Genomic DNA, 24297 nt, shown 5'->3' with positions numbered 1-24297 from the left:
TCTCCTGTCCTGAATAGTGGATGTAATTCTCAGTATCTGTATTATTCTGTATATATACACTGCACAGTACCACTTCTCCTGTCCTGTATAGTGGATGTAATTCTCAGTATCTGTATTATTCTGTATATATACACTGCACAGTACCACTTCTCTTGTCCTGTATACTGGGTGTCATTCTCAGTATCTGTATTATTCTGTATATATACACTGCCCAGTACCACTTCTCTTGTCCTGTATACTGGGTGTCATTCTCAGTATCTGTATTATTCTGTATATATACACTGCACAGTACCACTTCTCTTGTCCTGTATAGTGGATGTAATTCTCAGTATCTGTATTATTCTGTATATATACACTGCACAGTACCACTTCTCCTGTCCTGAATCGTGGATGTAATTCTCAGTATTTGTATTATTCTGTATATATACACTGCACAGTACCACTTCTCTTGTCCTGTATACTGGGTGTAATTCTCAGTATCTGTATTATTCTATATATTATACTGGGTGTCATTCTCAGTATCTGTATTATTCTGTATATATACACTGCACAGTACTACTTCTCTTGTCCTGTATACTGGGTGTCATTCTCAGTATCTGTATTATTCTGTATATATACACTGCACAGTACCACTTCTCCTGTTCTGTATACTGGGTGTAATTCTCAGTATCTGTATTATTCTGTATATTATACTGGGTGTCATTCTTAGTATCTGTATTATTCTGTATATATACACTGCACAGTACCACTTCTCTTGTCCTGTATACTGGGTGTCATTCTCAGTATCTGTATTATTCTGTATATATACACTGCACAGTACCAGTTCTCTTGTCCTGTATACTGGGTGTAATTCTCAGTATCTGTATTATTCTGTATATATACACTGCACAGTACCACTTCTCCTGTCCTGAATAGTGGATGTAATTCTCAGTATCTGTATTATTCTGTATATATACACTGCACAGTACCACTTCTCTTGTCCTGTATACTGGGTGTCATTCTCAGTATCTGTATTATTCTGTATATATACACTGCCCAGTACCACTTCTCTTGTCCTGTATACTGGGTGTCATTCTCAGTATCTGTATTATTCTGTATATATACATTGCACAGTACCACTTCTCTTGTCCTGTATAGTGGATGTAATTCTCAGTATCTGTATTATTCTGTATATATACACTGCACAGTACCACTTCTCTTGTCCTGTATAGTGGATGTAATTCTCAGTATCTGTATTATTCTGTATATATACACTGCACAGTACCACTTCTCCTGTCCTGAATAGTGGATGTAATTCTCAGTATCTGTATTATTCTGTATATATACACTGCACAGTACCACTTCTCCTGTCCTGTATAGTGGATGTAATTCTCAGTATCTGTATTATTCTGTATATATACACTGCACAGTACCACTTCTCTTGTCCTGTATACTGGGTGTCATTCTCAGTATCTGTATTATTCTGTATATATACACTGCCCAGTACCACTTCTCTTGTCCTGTATACTGGGTGTCATTCTCAGTATCTGTATTATTCTGTATATATACACTGCACAGTACCACTTCTCTTGTCCTGTATAGTGGATGTAATTCTCAGTATCTGTATTATTCTGTATATATACACTGCACAGTACCACTTCTCCTGTCCTGAATCGTGGATGTAATTCTCAGTATTTGTATTATTCTGTATATATACACTGCACAGTACCACTTCTCTTGTCCTGTATACTGGGTGTAATTCTCAGTATCTGTATTATTCTATATATTATACTGGGTGTCATTCTCAGTATCTGTATTATTCTGTATATATACACTGCACAGTACTACTTCTCTTGTCCTGTATACTGGGTGTCATTCTCAGTATCTGTATTATTCTGTATATATACACTGCACAGTACCAGTTCTCTTGTCCTGTATACTGGGTGTAATTCTCAGTATCTGTATTATTCTGTATATTATACTGGGTGTCATTCTTAGTATCTGTATTATTCTGTATATATACACTGCACAGTACCACTTCTCTTGTCCTGTATACTGGGTGTCATTCTCAGTATCTGTATTATTCTGTATATATACACTGCACAGTACCAGTTCTCTTGTCCTGTATACTGGGTGTAATTCTCAGTATCTGTATTATTCTGTATATTATACTGGGTGTCATTCTTAGTATCTGTATTATTCTGTATATATACACTGCACAGTACCACTTCTCCTGTCCTGTATGCTGGGTGTCATTCTCAGTATCTGTATTATTCTGTATATATACACTGCACAGTACCACTTCTCCTATCCTGTATACTGGGTGTAATTCTCAGTATCTGTATTATTCTGTATACTAGATGGTGGCCCGATTCGAACGCATCGGGTATTCTAGAATAGGTATGCGGCCGACGGGGCGCAATTAGCAGAGCGGCGTTTAAATTTGGCGCCCAAATCGCTGATTGGTCGCGTTCGGCAACCGCGACCAATCAGCAAAGCGGTGTTTAAATTTGGCGGCAATATCGGTGATTGGTCGCGGGCGGCGGCCGCGACCAATCTGCGAACCGTGTTAGTGAGGACTGGAGAGCGTGTTTAAATTTGGCACCAAAATCGCTGATTAGTCGCGACCAATCAGCAGAGCGGTGTTTAAATTTGGCACCAATACTGCTGATTGGTCGCGGCCGCCGACCGCGACCAATCAGCAAAGCGATGCAGCGCGGGGTTTAAATTTGGCCCAAAGTCGCTGATTAGTCGCGTCTGACGGCCGCGACCAATCAGCGATTTTGGCGCAAAATTTAAACAACGCTCTGTTGATTGGTCGTGGCCGTCATACGCGACTAATCAGCGACTTTGGGGCCAAATTTAAACCTCGCTCTGCATCGCTCTGATGATTGGTCGCGGTCGCCGACCGCGACCAATCAGCAGAGCGGTGTTTGAATTTGGCGCCAAAATCGCTGATTGGTCGCGGGCGGCGGCCGCGACCAATCAGCGAACCGTGTTAGTGAGGAATGGAGAGCGTGTTTAAATTTGGCACCAAAATCGCTAATTAGTCGCGACCGCGACCAATCAGCAAAGAGGTGTTTAAATTTGGCGACAATACTGCTGATTGGTCGCGGCATTTGTGTTAAAATCGCTGATTGGTCGCTGGCGCTGCCCGCGACCAATCACCAATTTGGGCGCCAAATTTAAATATCGGACGCGACCAATCACCAATCTTGGCTCCAGATTTTAACACCGCTGTGCTGATTGGTCGCGGCCGATATTTAAAATTGGCGCCCAAATCGGTGATTGGTCGCGGGCAGCGCCAGCGACCAATCAACGATTTTTAACACAAATGTCCGGATCTTTGTAACACCATGCGCATACTGTGGGGAGATCAGCGGTTAGGGTGTGAAGGGAGGACCGGGGAGCGGCGCTGCGGGTCGGGATACTTCTGCTCCGAGCGCCCGCTCATGTCCCGGGTTCTCGCAGCGGAAGTAGCCGCACAGGCAGCGGCGCTCCCCGGTCCTCACTAATACGATTCCGCTCCCCGCCCCTCACCAATATGATTCGCTGATTGGTTGCGCTCTCCGCACGCGACCAATCAGTGATCTTGGCGCTAAAGTTAAACACCGCTCTGCTGATTGGTCGCGGCCGCTGCCCGCGACCAATCACCGATTTGGGCGCCAAATTTAAATATCGGCCGCGACCAATCAGTACAGCGGTGTTTAAATGTGGAGCCAAGTTCGGTGATTGGTCGCGGCCGATATTTAAATTTGGCGCCCAAATCGGTGATTGGTCGCGGGCACCGCCGGCGACCAATCAGCGATTTTTAACACAAATGTCCGGATCTTTGTAACACCATGCGGATACTGTGGGGACATCAGCGGCTAGGGTGTGAAGGGAGGACCGGGGAGCGGCGCTGCGGGTAGGGATACTTCTGCTGCGAGCGCCCTCTCATGTTCCGGGTTCTCGCAGCGGAAGTATCCGCACAGGCAGCGCCGCTGACATTCATGCGGCTAGGGTGTGAAGGGAGGACTGGGGAGCGGCGCTGACATCCAATTGGTCGCGGCCGCTATTTAAATGTGCCGCACAAATCGGTGATTAGGCGCGGTCTTGGCCCGCGACCAATCACTGATCTTGCGGCTAAAGTTAACCACTACTGTGCTCATTGGTCGCGGACGCTGCCCGCGACCAATCACCCATTTGGGCGCCAAATTTAAATATCGGCCGCGACCAATCACCGATCTTGGCTCCAGATTTAAACACCACTGTGCTGATTGGTCGCGGCCGATATTTAAATGTTGCGCCCAAATCGGTGATTGGTCGCGGGCAGCGTCGGCGACCAATCAGCACAGCGGTATTTAAATGTGGAGCCAAGATCGGTGATTGGTCGGGTCCGAAGACCGCGACCAATCATCGAATCGTCTTGGTGAGGACCGGGGAGCGACGCTGCCTGTGCGGTTACTTCCGCTGCGAGAACCCGGGACATGAGCGGGCGCTTGCAGGAGAAGTATCCCGACCTGCAGCGCCGCTCCCCGGTCCTCTCTTCCGCATGGAGGTCAGCGACGCCGGCGGTCCTTCCGCTGCTACCGGTCGGGAGATGAGCGCCTCGCGCCGCTCATCTCCCGGCTGCATCTCCGTCCCGCAGATGGGTCCGGCGGTCGGGTTCCTTCTGCTGTTGCCGGCCGGGAGATGAGCGCCTCGCGGCGCTCATCTCCCGGCTGCATCGCCGCTCAGCTCCGTCCCGCAGATGAGCCGCTAACGGCCGCCATCTTTTTTCAGAAATCCCGCGGTGCTGATTGGCTGCTGCCGGACCAATGAGCGACGCGGGATTTCCTGGACAGACAGACACATAGACACACAGACACACAGACAGACAGACGGGATAAGACGATTATATATATAGACTAGATGGTGGCCCGATTCTAATGCATCAGGTATTCTAGAATAGGTATGCGGCCGACCGGGTGCAATCAGCAGAGCTGTGTGTTTAAATTTGGGGCCAAAATCGCTGATTGGTCGCGTTCGGCAACCGCGACCAATCAGCAAAGCGGTGTTTAAATTTGGCGCCAATCTCGCTGATTGGTCGCGGATGGCGGCCGCGACCAATCAGCAGTGCGGTGTTTAAATTTGGCACCAAAATCGCTGATTAGTCGCGACCGCGACCAATCAGCAAAGAGGTGTTTAAATTTTGCGCCAAATGTTGCGACCAATCAGCAGAGTGAGGTTTACATTTGGCGCCAATACTGCTGATTGGTCACGGCCGACAACCGCGACCAATCAGCAGAGCGGTGTTTAAATTTTGCGCCAATCTCGCTGATTGTTCGCGGCTGGCGGCCGCGACCAATCAGCAGAGCAGGGTTTAAATTTGGCACCAATAATGCTGATGGGTCGCGGCCGGCGACCGCGACCAATCAGCAGAGCGTTGTTTAAATTTGGCACAAAAAACGCAGATTGGTCGAGGCCGGTGGTTGCGACCAATCAGCAGAGTGAGGTTTAAATTTGGCGCCAATACTGCTGACTGGTCACGGCCGACAACCGCGACCAATCAGCAGAGCGTTGTTTAAATTTTGCGCCAATACTGCTGATTGATCTCGGCCAGCGACCGCGATCAATCAGCAGAGCGTTGCTTAAATTTGGCGCCAATCTCGTTGATTGGTCGCGGCTGGAGTCCGCAACCAATCAGCAGAGCATTGTTTAAACTTGGCGCCAATCTCGCTGATTGGACGCGTCCGGCGTCCGCGTCCAATCAGCACAGCAGTATTTAAATGTGGCACCCAAATCGGTGATTGGTTGCGGGCAGCGGCCGTGACCAATCAGCAGAGCGGTGTTTAACTTTAGCGCCAAGATCACTGATTGGTCGAGTGTGGAGAGCGCGACCAATCAGCGAATCGTATTGGTGAGGAGCGGGGAGCGGAATCGTATTAGTGAGGACCGGGGAGCGCCGCTGCCTGTGCGGCTACTTCCGCTGCGAGAACCCGGGACATGAGCGGGCGCTCGGAGCAGAAGTATCCCGACCCGCAGCGCCGCTCCCCGGTCCTCCCTTCACACCCTAGCCGCTGATGTCCCCACAGTATCCGCATGGTGTTACAAAGGTCCGGACATTTGTGTTAAAAATCGCTGATTGGTCGCTGGCGCTGCTCGCGACCAATCACCGATTTGGGCGCCAAATTTAAATATCGGCCGCGACCAATCACCGATCTTGGCTCCACATTTAAACACCGCTGTGCTGATTGGTCGCCGACGCTGGGCGCGACCAATCACCGATTTTGGCGCCACATTTAAATTTAAATAGCGGCTGCAACCAATTGGATGTCAGCGCCGCTCCCCGGTCCTCCCTTCACACCCTAGCCGCATGGATGTCAGCGCCGCTGTCTGTGCGGATAGTTCCGCTGCAAGAACCCGGGACATGAGCGGGCGCTCGCAGCAGAAGTGTCCCGACCCGCAGCGCCGCTCCCCGGTCCTCCCTTCACACCCTAGCCGCTGATGTCCCCACAGTATCCGCATGGTGTTACAAAGGTCCGGACATTTGTGTTAAAAATCGCTGATTGGTCGTTGGCGCTGGCCGCGACCAATCACCGATCTTGGCGGCAAATTCAAACACCTCTGTGCTGATTGGTCGCCGATGCTGTGCGCGACCAATCACCGATTTTGGCGGCACATTTAAATAGCGTCCGCGACCAATCAGTACAGCGGTGTTTAAATGTGGAGCCAAGATCGGTGATTGGTCGCGGCCGATATTTAAATTTGGCGCCCAAATCGGTGATTGGTCGCGGGCAGCGCCAGCGACCAATCAGCGATTTTTAACACAAATGTCCAGACCTTTGTAACACCATGCGGATACTGTGGGGACATCAGCGGCTAGGGTGTGAAGGGAGGACCGGGGAGCGGCGCTGCGGGTCGGGATACTTCTGCTCCGAGCGCCCGCTCATGTCCCGGGTTCTCGGAGCGGAAGTATCCGCACAGGCAGCGGCGCTGACATCCATGCGGCTAGGGCGTGAAGGGAGGACCGGGGAGCGGTGCTGACATCCAATTGGTCACGGCCGCTATTTAAATGTGCCGCACAAATCGGTGATTGGTCGCCGACTTGGCCCGCGACCAATCACTGATCTTGCGGCCAAAGTTAAACAGTACTGTGCTGATTGGTCGCGGACGCTGCCCGCGACCAATCACCGATTTGGGCGCCAAATTTAAATATCGGCCGCGACCAATCACCGATCTTGGCTCCACATTTAAACACCGCTGTGCTGATTGGTCGCCGACGCTGGGCACGACCAATCACCGATTTTGGCGCCACATTTAAATAGCGTCCGCGACCAATCCGCACAGCGGTGTGGAGCCAAGATCGGTGATTTGTCGCGGCCGATATTTGAATGTGGCGCCCAAATCGGTGATTGGTCGCGGGCAGCATCCGCGACCAATCAGCACCGTAGTGTTTAACTTTTGCGGCAAGATCCGTGATTGGTCGTGGGACAAGACCGCGACCAATCACCGATTTGTGCGGCACTTTTAAATAGCGTCCGCGACCAATTGGATGTCAGCGCCGCTCCCCCGTCCTCCCTTCACACCATAGCCGCATGGATGTCAGCGGCGCTGCCTGTGCGGATAGTTCCGCTCCGATAACCCGGGACATGAGCGGGCGCTGGCAGAAGAAGTATCCCGACCCGCAGCGCCGCTCCCCGGTCCTCCCTTCACACCCTAGCCGCTGATGTCCCCACAGTATCCGCATGGTGTTACAAAGGTCCGGACATTTGTGTTAAAAATCGCTGATTGGTCGCTGGCACTGCCCGCGACCAATCACCGATTTGGGCGCCAAATTTAAATATCGGCCGCGACCAATCACCGATCTTGGCTCCACATTTAAACACCGCTGTGGTGATTGGTCGCGGCCGATATTTAAATTTGGCGCCCAAATCGGTGATTGGTCGCGGGCAGCGTCGGCGACCAATCAGCACAGCGGTGTTTAAGTTTTGCGCTAAGATCAGTGATTGGTCGGGTCCGAAGACCCAGACCAATCATCGAATCGTCTTGGTGAGGACCGGGGAGCGGCGCTGCCTGTGCGGCTACTTACGCTGCGAGAACCCGGGACATCGCGGGCGCTCGCAGCAGAAGTATCCCGACCCGCAGCGCTGGTCCCCGGTCCTCCCTTCCGCATGGAGGTCAGCGGCGCCGGCGGTCCTTCCGCTGCTACCGGCCTGGAGATGAGCGCCTCGCGACGCTCATCTCCCGGCTGCATCTCCTTCCCGCAGATGGGTCTGGCGGTCGGGTTCCTTCTGCTGTTGCCGGCCGGGAGATGAGCGCCTCGCGGCACTCATCTCCCGGCTGCATCGCCGCTCAGCTCCATCCCGCAGATGAGCCGCTAACGGCCGCCATCTTTTTTTAGAAATCCCCCGGCGCTGATTGGCCGCTGCCGGACCAATGAGCGACGCGGGATTTCCTGGACAGACAGACACACCGACAGACACACAGACAGACAGACAGACAGACAGACGGGATAAGACGATTATATATATAGATATACACTGCACAGTACCACTTCTCTTGTCCTGTATAGTGGGTGTAATTCTCAGTATCTGTATTATTCTGTATATATACACTGCACAGTACCACTTCTCTTGTCCTGTATACTGGGTGTAATTCTCAGTATCTGTATTATTCTGTATATTATACTGGGTGTCATTCTCAGTATCTGTATTATTCTGTATATATACTCTGCATAGTACTACTTCTCTTGTCCTGTATACTGGGTGTAATTCTCAGTATCTGTATTATTCTGTATATATACACTGCACAGTACCACTTCTCCTGTCCTGTATACTGGGTGTAATTCTCAGTATCTGTATTATTCTGTATATATACACTGCACAGTACCACTTCTCCTGTCCTGTATACTGAGTGTCATTCTCAGTATCTGTATTATTCTGTATATATACACTGCACAGTACCACTTCTCCTGTCCTGTATACTGGGTGTCATTCTCAGTATCTGTATTATTCTGTATATATACACTGCACAGTACCACTTCTCCTGTCCTGTATACTGGGTGTAATTCTCAGTATCTGTATTATTCTGTATATATACTCTGCACAGTACTACTTCTCCTGTCCTGTATACTGGGTGTCATTCTCAGTATCTGTATTATTCTGTATATATACTCTGCACAGTACTACTTCTCTTGTCCTGTATGCTGGGTGTAATTCTCAGTATCTGTATTATTCTGTATATATACACTGCACAGTACCACTTCTCTTGTCCTGTATACTGGGTGTCATTCTCAGTATCTGTATTATTCTGTATATATACTCTGCACAGTACTACTTCTCTTGTCCTGTATGCTGGGTGTAATTCTCAGTATCTGTATTATTCTGTATATATACTCTGCACAGTACTACTTCTCTTGTCCTGTATACTGGGTGTCATTCTCAGTATCTGTATTATTCTGTATATATACACTGCACAGTGCCACTTCTCTTGTCCTGTATACTGGGTGTCATTCTCAGTATCTGTATTATTCTGTATATATACACTGCACAGTGCCACTTCTCTTGTCCTGTATACTGGGTGTAATTCTCAGTATCTGTATTATTCTGTATATATACACTGCACAGTACCACTTCTCTTGTCCTGTATAGTGGATGTAATTCTCAGTATCTGTATTATTCTGTATATATACACTGCACAGTACCACTTCTCTTGTCCTGTATACTGGGTGTCATTCTCAGTATCTGTATTATTCTGTATATATACACTGCACAGTACCACTTCTCCTGTCCTGTATACTGGGTGTCATTCTCAGTATCTGTATTATTCTGTATATATACACTGCACAGTATCACTTCTCCTGTCCTGTATACTGGGTGTCATTCTCAGTATCTGTATTATTCTGTATATATACACTGCACAGTACCACTTCTCCTGTCCTGTATACTGGGTGTCATTCTCAGTATCTGTATTATTCTGTATATATACACTGCACAGTACCACTTCTCCTGTCCTGTATACTGGGTGTAATTCTCAGTATCTGTATTATTCTGTATATATACTCTGCACAGTACTACTTCTCCTGTCCTGTATGCTGGGTGTCATTCTCAGTATCTGTATTATTCTGTATATATACACTGCACAGTGCCACTTCTCTTGTCCTGTATACTGGGTGTCATTCTCAGTATCTGTATTATTCTGTATATATACTCTGCACAGTACTACTTCTCTTGTCCTGTATGCTGGGTGTAATTCTCAGTATCTGTATTATTCTGTATATATACACTGCACAGTACCACTTCTCTTGTCCTGTATACTGGGTGTCATTCTCAGTATCTGTATTATTCTGTATATATACTCTGCACAGTACTACTTCTCTTGTCCTGTATACTGGGTGTAATTCTCAGTATCTGTATTATTCTGTATATATACACTGCACAGTGCCACTTCTCTTGTCCTGTATACTGGGTGTCATTCTCAGTATCTGTATTATTCTGTATATATACACTGCAAAGTGCCACTTCTCTTGTCCTGTATACTGGGTGTCATTCTCAGTATCTGTATTATTCTGTATATATACTCTGCACAGTACTACTTCTCTTGTCCTGTATACTGGGTGTCATTCTCAGTATCTGTATTATTCTGTATATATACTCTGCACAGTACTACTTCTCTTGTCCTGTATACTGGGTGTCATTCTCAGTATCTGTATTATTCTGTATATATACACTGCACAGTACCACTTCTCTTGTCCTGTATACTGGGTGTAATTCTCAGTATCTTGTAATGCAGCAGCTTGCTAGCATTACTGTAAATGGTCCAGGATGTGTTTTACCTGACCATGTACCTTCCCCTTTAACTGACTGGTCACATGACTGTGACATCACACAGGTCCTGTATGCACAGTAAAGGTCTGTACACATGACTGGGACAGCACACAGGACCTATACACACAGCTGACTGATCACATGACTGTGACATCAGCAAGGTCCTGTCAGTATGGGTGTATGTGTGCACAGGATATATAAACCCCGGTAATTGGAGACAGGTGTGTTCGGTGTGAGGCGTGAGGCCTGTGCTCCGTGTGTGTGGGACACCGTTTGTGAGAGGCCTAGTGAGGCCGAGTGAAGCCTGGCAGCCTGAAAGGCAAAGACTGGATCCTGTGCGGATGCTAGTGGCCTTGGAAGGCAGCGGCTTTGGAGTGAAGCCTGGTACCTGAAAGGTCGAGCCTGGATCCTGTGTGGATGTCAGTGGCCTTTGAGGGAATGACGGCTGGAGACCCCTACCTGGGAAGCCGCAAAGCCACAGTGGTGGCGGATTATTGAGGAAGAGTCCTGAAAGGCAGAGCCTGGATCCTGTGTGGATGTCAGTGGCCTTTGAGGGAACGAGGGCTGGAGACCCCCACCTGGGAAGCCGCAAAGCCACAGTGGTGGCGGATTATTGAGGAAGAGTCCTGAAAGGCAGAGCCTGGATCCTGTGTGGATGTCAGTGGCCTTTGAGGGAACGAGGGCTGGAGACCCCTACCTGGGAAGCCACAAAGCCACAGTGGTGGCGGATTAAAATGGACTGCAGCAACTAAACCCGGCAAAGGTAGTACACTTTGTTACATGGACTGTGTTATGGTCATTGATAATTTATTACCTTGCCGTAGGCTGTAACCTGGAGCAAGTGGGCCTGTGTGCCACTTGTCTCATGAATGTTGTAGATATGTGTGTCGGCGTGCCACGGAGTTGGACCTGGTGAACTGTGGCTTATGATGTAATAAACTGCAACAATGTGAGAAAAACGTAAAGACATTGCACGTGTGCATTGATTGACGCAGCGAAGCGAGTAACCCCCAGTATGATGACTAGCGCTGCCTTACAATCTGTATTATTCTGTATATTATACTGGGTGTCATTCTCAGTATCTGTATTATTCTGTATATATACACTGCACAGTACCACTTCTCTTGTCCTGTATAGTGGATGTAATTCTCAGTATCTGTATTATTCTGTATATATACACTGCACAGTACCACTTCTCTTGTCCTGTATACTGGGTGTCATTCTCAGTATCTGTATTATTCTGTGTATATATACACTGCACAGTGCCACTTCTCTTGTCCTGTATACTGGGTGTCATTCTCAGTATCTGTATTATTCTGTATATATACACTGCACAGTACCACTTCTCTTGTCCTGTATACTGGGTGTAATTCTCAGTATCTGTATTATTCTGTATATTACACTGGGTGTAATTCTCAGTATCTGTATTATTCTGTATATATACACTGCACAGTGCCACTTCTCTTGTCCTGTATACTGGGTGTAATTCTCACTATCTGTATTATTCTGTATATATACACTGCACAGTACCACTTCTCTTGTCCTGTATACTGGGTGTAATTCTCAGTATCTCTATTATTCTGTATATTACACTGGGTGTAATTCTCAGTATCTGTATTATTCTGTATATATACACTGCACAGTACCACTTCTCTTGTCCTGTATACTGGGTGTCATTCTCAGTATCTCTATTATTCTGTATATATACACTGCACAGTACCACTTCTCTTGTCCTGTATACTGGGTGTAATTCTCACTATCTGTATTATTCTGTATATTACACTGGGTGTAATGCTCAGTATCTGTATTATTCTGTATATATACACTGCACAGTACCACTTCTCCTGTCCTGTATACTGGGTGTCATTCTCACTATCTGTATTATTCTGTATATATACACTGCACAGTACCACTTCTCCTGCCCTGTATACTGGGTGTCATTCTCACTATCTGTATTATTCTGTATATATACACTGCACAGTACCACTTCTCCTGCCCTGTATACTGGGTGTCATTCTCACTATCTGTATTATTCTGTATATATACACTGCACAGTACCACTTCTCCTGCCCTGTATACTGGGTGTCATTCTCACTATCTGTATTATTCTGTATATATACACTGCACAGTGCCACTTCTCTTGTCCTGTATACTGGGTGTCATTCTCAGTATCTGTATTATTCTGTATATATACTCTGCACAGTACTACTTCTCTTGTCCTGTATAGTGGATGTAATTCTCAGTATCTGTATTATTCTGTATATAAACACTGCACAGTACCACTTCTCCTGTCCTGAATCGTGGATGTAATTCTCAGTATCTGTATTATTCTGTATATATACACTGCACAGTACCACTTCTCTTGTCCTGTATAGTGGATGTAATTCTCAGTATCTGTATTATTCTGTATATATACTCTGCACAGTACTACTTCTCTTGTCCTGTATAGTGGATGTAATTCTCAGTATCTGTATTATTCTGTATATAAACACTGCACAGTACCACTTCTCCTGTCCTGAATTGTGGATGTAATTCTCAGTATTTGCATTATTCTGTATATATACACTGCACAGTACCACTTCTCTTGTCCTGTATAGTGGATGTAATTCTCAGTATCTGTATTATTCTGTATATAAACACTGCACAGTACCACTTCTCCTGTCCTGAATCGTGGATGTAATTCTCAGTATCTGTATTATTCTGTATATATACACTGCACAGTGCCACTTCTCTTGTCCTGTATACTGGGTGTAATTCTCACTATCTGTATTATTCTGTATATATACACTGCACAGTACCAGTTCTCCTGTCCTGTATACTGGGTGTAATTCTCAGTATCTGTATTATTCTGTATATATACACTGCACAGTACCAGTTCTCCTGTCCTGTATACTGGGTGTCATTCTCAGTATCTGTATTATTCTGCATATATACACTGCACAGTACCACTTCTCTTGTCCTGTATACTGGGTGTAATTCTCAGTATCTGTATTATTCTGTATATATACACTGCACAGTACCACTTCTCCTGTCCTGTATACTGGGTGTCATTCTCAGTATCTGTATTATTCTGTATATATACTCTGCACAGTACCACTTCTCCTGTTCTGCTGAAGAAGAGGTGGCATTGGCTTTGGGGAGGGTCAGTACTGATGGGTTTATTATTTTCTATGTCTACAATCCTATGGTTAAATAAAAATTAATCCTGAACAACTTGTTTAAAGGGGTTATCTGAAGTTTGGAAATAATTTTCTGATTGCTGGGGGTCCAACAGCCGGGACCCCCACTGTTTCCGAGAACCAGGGATCTGAAGAGCTCTGGGTGAATGGAGCGGTAGTCGATCATTCGCATTGCAGCTCCATTCACACGTGGCTTAATAAACATCCCCTATAATGGAGTGGTGAGGGGCATGAACAAGAAAGCAAAATGTGCTGAACCTTTCATTGTGCCTCAATGGGATGAGGGGGGCGGTGATTTGGTATGTGGGCTGGTGGGGTTTGTGTGACAGGCGTGCTTTTTCATTTTTCATCCCATTCCAGCCCTGATCTCTTTCTCTCTTTCTCTCTTTCTCTCTTTCTCTCTTTCTCTCTTTCTCTCTTTCTCTCTTTCTCTCTTTCTCTCTTTCTCTCTTTCTCTCTTTCTCTCTTTCTCTCTTTCTCTCTTTCTCTCTTTCTCTCTTTCTCTCTTTCTCTCTTTCTAATTCTTTTAAAAGCAGAAGTGTTAATATGTATTTTTTATCGCTTAGCAGAATGCAGAGTGAAGTTTAATAGATATAAGAAAATCTCAATAAATATAGAAGTTGTTTTTTTTTTTTATTAGGGATAGGGTAGAAGGATAAGGGATGAACAAAATCAGGGACAGAATCAGTAGACAAAATCATAGTCAGGAAGAAATCCGGGTCAGATACCAGGTGATCAGTAAAAAAAGCCAAGTCAGGCGAGCAGTATGGATAGAGCGGAGCCTGGTGACAGAGGCATTACCGAAACAAGTCCGGGTAGAGGTGTTACAGTTAGAAGGCCACAGGTAGATGGTGAAGGTCCTTCTTTACAGGTCCAGCAGTGATGGTGGATCAGCTGTACTCCGCTAGATGCGGAGCTTTTCTGTCTTTTAGATGACACTTGGGCAACAGCGACAGCATGCAAATGCGCGAGCAGCCCTGGATAGTCCACGCCGGCAGGATGATAAGATCCGGCGGAAGATGGAACCTAAGAGAAGAGAAATACATACAATGTAAGTGATGGGACTCCATATTACATGATGCTACTGTGCGGTCAGTGTGGCCGGCCGGACAGCAGAGGAATCTTATTCACACAGATGTCCGGGGTCATTGTCAGCCATCATACATGTGACAATCCCATCACTGACAGATGACATCTGCTCCCCATGACTTATTCTCATCACTAACATCACACAACATGGAGATGATTCTCACACTTACCTCGTCTCTTTTTCCCCTTTTTCCCATTTTCTGAGTTTTGTTGGTCTATACTCAGATTCATTTCAGATTTTCTTTCCTCTTCAGTTGTAAATTCTGATCAGAAAGTAAAAAAACTCAGTAAAGAAATATTCTTATAGGATCTGCTTTGTGTACTGTATATAGAAGAATTGTTCTAGTCCTGTCCCCTATAGTCCTGATAATCTGGCATTGCATTATTATAGGACAGAATAAGTCCTATATACCGTTCATGACCTAATCTGAGGGGCATTAGATGTATCACTGATATGGAGCAGTAAGCGCCCTGTGTGCCGCCACGTGGTGCATCACTAATGAGCGATATTCTACTATAGGAGACGATGTCTTCTTATATTGAAGTGAGTTCCTGGATGCTAAAACGTATTTTACAGAATCCATGAAAACAATTCCTGGATAAAATTAAGGAAATAGAAATACAGTATGGGCCCATGGAAAAAATAATTGGGATCCATGAAACCTGGACAACATAGGAGACCTAATACAGAAAAACCAAATATTTGAGCCTTGAAGTCAACATTCACCTTTTGATGCTGTACATACATACCTGATGATGGGGACGAGGAGGGCAAGCTGTTTATAGCATTGTCGCTATCAGATTCAGAAAGCGATTCTGTCTGCCTGTCAGGAAGGATCAGGGGGTCGGACCAGAAGACCCAGGAGGTAACTTCCAACTCTCCCATTCTATGATTTAAGAAAAACATGTAAATCACAAGTCAATGCAGAATAAAAGGGGTGGTCTCACTAGAAGAACACCGACTAGAGGGCCTAATAGGACATATGACTGTCATAGTGAGGAAGGTTTTATGCTCCAATCTACCTTCTATGGATCAGAGCGAAAAACAACTAGCAATAATGGCTGGCATGTAATACTACATCTCTCCTACAGTATGGGCAGCTCTAATACGCGTGAATGGCTGCAATTATGGGCTATTATCACCAACGGTTTCTGAAGCCAAAAGCACAATGACCGCTAATCATTGAGGCTGAATTTGATATTATGGTATTTATGTCCTATATTATGTGTTGTGCATATATATCAGCCTGGAACTCCCATTAATGACCCCATAATCTACTCACATTTCTGAGATATTTGTATTGGTTGCTGGCGTACACTCTGGAGGAGACTTCTGGTCCTCATCATTCATCGTTCTGGTAGTGATGGTACAGAGCTAAACATGGACAAAAACAAGATATGAAATACTTTTTTTTACTTTTAGAGGTCTTTTTTGTTTCACATATTTTGGATTTATTGATCACATACGGTACTTACTTTAGAAAGCCTTTCAGAAGATGATGTAAAATTTTGGAAGTCAAGGTTCTCATTGTTCTCACTTGTACCCTCCTCATCCTCTGAGACCGAATGGTCTATTTCAGAGTGATCTACAAAAGTAATGAAGTATTATTAGAGGTTGTTAGTATAAAACAGGCGTCATTTATCACAATATTAGTGGGTACTGATTATTACATTTTATGGAAGACAAGACAAACAGCCGCTTAGTCTAGATGATGTCTTCTTCTACTTACCGATAAATAAGCTGTTGTCCACATCTGAGGCAAGCTGAGGAATGTACTCTGGCTTCTGACTTAGAAGGTTGTTAAAATCTAAGTCACTCAGGAATGGATGACTCTTGATCTCAAGTGATCCTCCTGGAAAAAGAACAAAACAAAAGTGATGTGGACATTGTCAGAGATTGCTTCACATCTGAACAGTTTAACTTAATCTGAATTAATGACATAACTGAGTCAACATGAAGGAAGAAGACTGAAAGTCATAGTGTGGAGAACTAGAAATGGACAATCTGATAGAGAAGTGTTGATCCTCAAGGACATGAGTGATAAGTGTGATAGGTGAATATTAATACTAATATGAATAGTATTATATCTCTTACCTGTCCCAAGTCTATCTGCAGGATTTGTTCTGAGCAGCTCAGTAATCAGGTTCTGTGCATTGGGAGTAGGAGCGGAATTACAATCCCAAATTATGTCACCTGTTATACAGAAAATAAAATCTCTTTACTGGACTGTAAGCTAAAGCAAAGTAAACACCTAAACCAATGTAACTGATCAAAGCAATGGTCGGATCATTCCACTTACCAATGACAATCCTGTCATAAAGCTCAGCTACAGAATCTCCATCAAATGGTACAGATCCCGTGAGAAATTTATGTAGGATTATCCCCATTGACCACCAGTCAACAGGTCTTCCATAGCCTTCTTTGAGGATGACCTCTGGGGCGATGTAATATGGGGTGCCACATAACTGGAAAACAACAGAAGATAAAGATGAAAATGATAAAATTGTTATTATAACACGTTCTCGCCATAAAAACACAATGACAAAAGATAAAATATCAATGGAAACGTTCTCTAGAAATGAAGAATGTAGAGAAGACACAATAGTGTGATGAGATTTGTAAAGAAAAAAAAACATATGCCAAAGGCAAGGTGAACAGATGGGGTATATTAGTTAACCAAATACCAAAGCGAAACAAAGAAAACCCCTTAAAATATAATCTTTAATAGCTACATTTAAAAGCACCCATATCAATATATGAAGACAAAATGCATAAAATGTACAATATATGGGTAGTGGGATAAACGTAGGATAATTGACATGCAGGCTTGCCCTAGAGATCCCAAATGGGCTGAGATCCCGCCTGCCAGTGGAGGTTGACACCCTAGCTAATCGGTTTGGCGCCCCCGCTCCACATCGGCACACCCTCCGTGACGCTATCCACCCCTAGACAGACATACACATATACAGATAATGATGAAAGGCAGACAGTCATGTCGCTGCTAACATGCTGAATGAAAAAAAGGCAATATTCAATGTATCAATTATATGGAAACAGGGAAGCTGATATAATGTAGTTCCACTAGTACAGATAGGATATCAAATGCACCAATCTATACACAATTCAGTATGATATATAAACCATCATTCAGAAGCCTATTATAGATACATAAAGTACATTAGTGCTGGCAATTACGGGCAACAAGAACAATATTATAAAAGCACGTGTGCTCAATTAACGGTAAACATAGGAACATAAATATGTCCAAAGTAGTAACAAGTCACCTATATAATGACATTGAGCATGAAGATAATAGTCTAGGACAGACGGTACATATAGACAACCTCAAAATCCCCCTGGCTAATCTATAATCAGGACTGATCTACACAGGACACGTCCAAATGTTGGGACAGAGCATTATCCAGTGTGCGAATTACAAAAAAAGTTGCCAAAAAAGCATTTTAGTCAGCAGTAACCAGAGGACTTATCTGTAAATTGTCCCAACACGTTTCTCCCCCTCCTAATTTGGGGTTCATCAGGGGATCATATTAGGAGATAGCCACAATGAGTCAGTGGACAGACGCGGGAGATAAATACACCCCGATCGGAGAATACTGCTGCCGCCACATTTTATGGATTTTGTCTTTATATATTGATATGGGTGCTTTTAAATGTATCTATTAAAAGTTATATTTAAGGTCTTTCTTTGCTTTGGTCCTTGGAGATTTGTAAAGAACAAGCTAAATTCCTGTAAGTGTTACCCACCTCACGGTCCAGGAACTCCCTGGTGATGTCCTCCGCTAATTCCTTGTAGGTGTTGGTTTTTGGTATCATGACACCAACTTTTGAAATCCCAAAATCGGTAACTTTTATGTGTCCAGCAGATGTAATGAGGAGGCTGTGGAAGAGAAGATGGTTTTAGCCTCACAGACCGTATGATAATAAATGATAACTTCCCCCCTTTATTATACTACGAGGGGCACTTACTTATCCGGCTTCAGGTCTCTGTGCACCACACCGTAGCTATGGAGGTATTCCACAGCAAGAACCGCTTCTCCAAAGTATAAGCGGGCCAAGGGGACAGATAGAGGACCCCTGGTGCTTAGGAGGGTCTCACAGTCACCACCTATAGAAGAAAGGAAATATGACCGGTGAGTGGTTTACACGGCAGATCACCATGATGTATAATGGGAAGTGAGCGGAGACATTGGGATAGGAGAGAATATAAACAGATATAATGTATAGTGCACATAATATTAGTCTGAATCGATGGAGAAATGTTGTCCATGTAACTAATAACATAAAGTGATGTCACATCTCGTCTACAGCTGGAGATACTGACATGCTCAGTGCGGACTTACAGGGAGATCACACAGACTGTGGCGGACAGAGAAATCTCAGGGCCCCATAGCAAAAGTTCTAACTGCACGCCCCTTCAAAAAAAACCCTTACTGAAGTCAATCGATGTTCTCAACAGCAATACACCTTTTATAGCCATTTTAGCATATGATGCTCCCAAAAATGCCCCCACCCACAGACTGAGTTAGATATCCCCACAGTGAAATCTTAATCCAGTTTCACCTTACAGATATAATGTAGCACCTGTCTATAATGTCCCCACTCAGTATGAGGCCAGTCACAGCCCCCTACTCAGTATAATGACGCCCACAGCCCCCCCTACTTAATATAATGGCCCCCATAGCCCCTCAGACAATATAATGGTTTCCACCACTGCCCACTCAGTATGATGGCCCCCAAAGCCAATCAAACAGAATTAGGATCCCCACACAGAATAAGGACCCCCACTGCACACCATTCAATATGAGGACCCCCAGGGGGTGTAGGGGCATGTACAGTCACCAACTCAATATAGCGGCATTCACAGTCCCCTATAGCCCCTCACACGGCACACCATTCAGTATTATGGTACCCACAACCCTCAATTCTCAGTATTATGGCTTCCACCAATCTCGCAACTCAGTATTATGCCCCCACCAGCCCAACAACTAAGTATAATTGCTCTCACCAGCCCCACCACTCAGTATTATGGCCCTCAGCAGCCCCACCACTCAGTGTTATTGCCCCCAACAGTCCCTCCACTTAGTAGTAAGGCACACAATAGCCCCACTACTCAGTATTATGGCCCCCACCAGCCTCAACACTCAGTATTATGGCCCTCACCAGCCCCACCACTCATTGTTACGGCCCCTACCAGCCCCACCACTTAGTAGTAAGGCACCCACCACTCAGTACTACCACCTCCACCAGCCCCACCTCTCAGTATTATGGCCCCCACCAGTATCAACACTCAGTATTATCGCTCTCACCAACCCCACTACTCAGAATTATGGCCCTTATTAGCCCCACCACTCAGTGTTATGGCCCCCACCAGCCCCACCACTTAGTAGTAAGGCACCCACCAGCCCCACCATTCAGTACTATAGCCCCCACCAGCCCTACCTCTCAGTATTATGGCCCCCACCACTACTTAGTGTTATGGCCCCCACCAGCCTCACCATTTAGAATTATCGCCCTCACCAGCCTCACCACTCAGTATTATGGCCACAACCAGCCCTACCACTCAGCATATGGTCTCCACCTGCCCCATCACTCAGTGTTATGGCCCCCACCAGCCCCACCTGTGCAGTGTAAGTACTGAGACTCCACACTACAGATGCAATATTGTGGCGACATCGAAGAACCTGCAGTACACGGAGTCTCGGACCCATCTGCGGAGGCTGAATGGTGGATTTAGGAACCTTTGGCTCCCTGATCCACCATTGTTTTCATCGGTATTCATATTCTGACAATGTGAATACCACTGAAATTGTGATGACCGGTGGTGGAATGGGGCCCAGTGCCGAGCGGTGCCAGGCCCGATCTGACTCACTGGCACCATAGCACTGCTGCACACAGATCAATGAATTTCCAGGCATCTTGGTAATAGAAAACCTACAGTAAACGCACTGTGAGGATGTAACTGTCCTAATTATCCTAATTATAAGAGCAGTGATAAGATGTAAGCAGACATGGGCTGAATATACTACAATATACATGTCCTACCTCCTACATACTCCATGACCACACACAGGTGAGATTTTGTTGGAAAGGAGCAGAGCATGGAGACCACGAAGGGACAATCAGCGAATGTTAGGATGTCCCTCTCCAGAAAGGCCAATGCCACTCTTTTTGGAGTGTTCAGGTTTCGCTTGAACATTTTCTTCAAAGCAAAGATCTGGTGTGAGTCTTTATGGTGCGCTAAGTAGACGGCACTGGAGAGAAAGAGAATCAATGGTTAGAATGAATCTTTACTACAAGAACATCTATAGAAGTCATTATATAATGTTTTGTACTAATGTTTAATGCTAGAAGTCTGTCCGTCACTGGAAGTCCATGTCTAGAATTTGATAAAAGATCACTACATAGATCACCTATGGGAGGTGTCCACAATGCCACGTCCGCCGGAGCCCTCACCCAGGTCACATTACAGATGAGAGAATCTACTGAAATTATTCTTGGGCAGATTCACTACATTAGACCAGTAGATACGATTCAGTGCAAATAAAAGTTGGTCCAAATTAAAAGTGCTCCAATTGCCATAACATGACGTTAATTATGCTCCCGCATACCCCAAGACATAACAACATAATAAATGGAGGGGAGCGAAGGAGTTACAAAAAATGAAACCCATTATAGCCACTTTTCCTCTGTGCCAGTCTTTATTGCTGAGACCAGGGAGTAGACTCACATGGTCATGGTGGAGGTTGGGGGGTGCAGATGTCATTGATGAAATTTCGTGTCACCCCCTCACTTGACCATGTGTTGCCAATTACTATAATCAGTTCGCTAATGGATTCCGAAAAGAACAGACCGGTGCGGAGGAGGGGGAAGCTCTGATGGGGGTGGCAGTGTAAGAACAGATGAGGGTCTAGGACAGGCAGGTGTAATATATTATTCTATTTTAATCCCTTTCCTTAATAGTTTGTTTTCCTACAGATCATATAATTTCCCTATGATAACACTGAAGGGAAGAGCACAGAGTCTGGAGCATTGTCATTGGGAACCGTGAGAAATGTGGATTATGCCAACAGAAAACTCACCCAAAACTTCCACTGCTGATCAGTTTGGATGTCCCATAGTCGCTCTTATGCGGCTGTCTTGACGGGGTCAATGATTTGATCACGCTCTATAAAAGAATAAGAAATTATATAAAGATATAGAAGCTGCTGGAAAAAAGCTCCAGATGCAAAAACGTCTCCCTTCTGTCATCTCCTCTTAGAATATAGACATCCCATGGTTATATGGGGGACAATACTGGAGGTGTCATTCCCACCCCATAATCTGGTGATACACCGACATCTCTCTCCATGATACTTACACCGTCAGATTCTTGGATCTCCGGGATCTCACAGATTCTACTGTCAGCATCCGCCAACACAGTTGTTTCTAAAAGAGTGAAAAAATGATGAAGAAATAAAATGTATTAGACGATATTAATCCTACATATATATTACAACAATATAACTCAGACATGACAAGATGTCTGTAAATGGGAATAATACTTATTATATAGGGATTCTAAATATGAGAACGTACGGAGCATCCATGAATAAACGTAATGGAAATGATGAAGGACTCCCCCAATCATCACATGAATGAGGAACCCCCCACCCTCGCTGTACATGTGAGTGATGGTAAGAGATCTGAAGCGTAGGAGCCATATGCAGATTATCCTGGAAGTGCACTGGGGGCGTGTCACAGTATGGATTTCTTCTTCCACGCCCCCAGTGCACTTCCATGCTGATTTGTATACGGCTTCTACATTAGATTTCCCTTGACTGAGACATTGGATTTCTGCAAAAAATTATTACAGAGAAATGGCCAGTACAGTCATTCCACAATATGCAAAAATGTGCTGACAGGTTCCCATTACACAGAATATACAGAGTAAATGTAAGATTATTCCCTGTTCTCTATAATATCTGGATATTTCTTGTAGGAGGTCGGGTGATCGGCTTACCTGTAGTCAGATCGCTGTTCAGTCCCGGGATTAGATTTTGCTCGTCTTTGGTGTCGCCTTCTGCTGTTTCCTGATAGATATAATATATATAATTAACATGTGGAACCTTACACTAAATCATCACATAGATAAATCAGGAAGGACTAAACCTGCATTTACAGATGCAGCCAATTGTAACTGTACAAATCAGACGTGTGCTAGAGAAGATGACGGCTCCTTACCAGGCGTTCCAATGAGCGAGCCGGACGCTCCAGTACACACAGGACTTTTTCGGCCAGGTCTTTAATAAAAGCCAAATCTCCATATTGAGATCTTTCTTCAGCCTACAAAGAGGAAAAGAAACAAAAAGGAAAATTTTGAGATGAGAAAGGTCACAATGGAGGAGGCCGCCATTGTATGTGACATTTGCTCCTCTCTGCAGATACAATAACTCTGGGGACTCATCGTGTTTTATATTGGAGGAAAGAAACTTCTATCCCACCATTATCTATAATATAACCAGGGATGGGTCCTTCTTTCCGAAGCCTCTATAGACTGCGCAAGCGCACTGTACCTGCACAATGTGGCCGCAGACAGAAGAACACATCCAGACCGGGAGGCGGACGGGGATGGAGGAGGAGTGTGGTGCCAGAAATAGAGGTATGCGTCATTTCATCATGGCTATGGGGGGTCTCCTGCTAAAAGTGGGGAGGCTATGGAGGCAGTGGCGTACCGCCAATGGCGGCAGGCCACGCCACTGCTATGGGGCCCGTGAGCCGGGGGGGGGGGGGCCCATAGCAGTCATAGAATCATAGAATCATAGAATCATAGAATGGTAGAGTTGGAAGGGACCTCCTGGGTCATCTGGTCCAACCCCCTGCTCAAAGCAGGATTCACTAGATCATCTCAGACAGATGTCTGTCCAGCCTCTGTTTGAAGACGTCCATTGAAGAGGAACTCACCACCTCTCGTGGCAGCCTGTTCCACTCATTAATCACCCTAACTGTCAAAAAGTTTTTTCTAATATCTAATCTGTGTCTCCTCCCATTTAGTTTCATCCCATTGCTTCTAGTCTTTCCTTGTGCAAATGAGAATAAAGATGATCCTTCTACAATGTGACAGCCCTTGACATATTTGTAGACAGCTATTAAGTCTCCTCTCAGTCTTCTTTTTTGCAAGCTAAACATTCCCAAATCCTGCAACCGTTCCTCATAGGACATGGTTTGCAGACCAGTCACCATTCTGGTCGCTCTTCTCTGA

The 24297-nt window shown here is 45.2% G+C and overlaps 1 protein-coding gene across 1 annotated transcript; it reads right to left on the bottom strand.

Annotated features, from left to right (window-relative positions):
* Positions 1 to 16316: 16316 nt before the first annotated feature.
* LOC141231558 (microtubule-associated serine/threonine-protein kinase 3-like) lies at positions 16317 to 23128 on the bottom strand (the record flags this gene model as incomplete). The annotated part of the gene is made up of 11 exons (XM_073667732.1): positions 16317 to 16412; positions 16514 to 16623; positions 16768 to 16890; positions 17133 to 17231; positions 17338 to 17503; positions 18804 to 18936; positions 19026 to 19164; positions 21102 to 21310; positions 22139 to 22224; positions 22417 to 22484; positions 23059 to 23128. Coding segments are annotated over 11 exons (1299 nt in total), but the record flags the coding sequence as incomplete, so codon positions are not given.
* Between the last annotated feature and the right edge of the window lie 1169 nt (positions 23129 to 24297).

Source organism: Phyllobates terribilis, unplaced genomic scaffold, assembly GCF_046119375.1.
Source record: "Phyllobates terribilis strain yellow unplaced genomic scaffold, ASM4611937v1 Scaffold_529__1_contigs__length_1196974, whole genome shotgun sequence".
Taxonomy (NCBI): domain Eukaryota; kingdom Metazoa; phylum Chordata; class Amphibia; order Anura; family Dendrobatidae; genus Phyllobates; species Phyllobates terribilis.
Note: the sequence above shows the minus strand (reverse complement) of the source record. Positions and strands in the feature narration are given on the sequence as shown.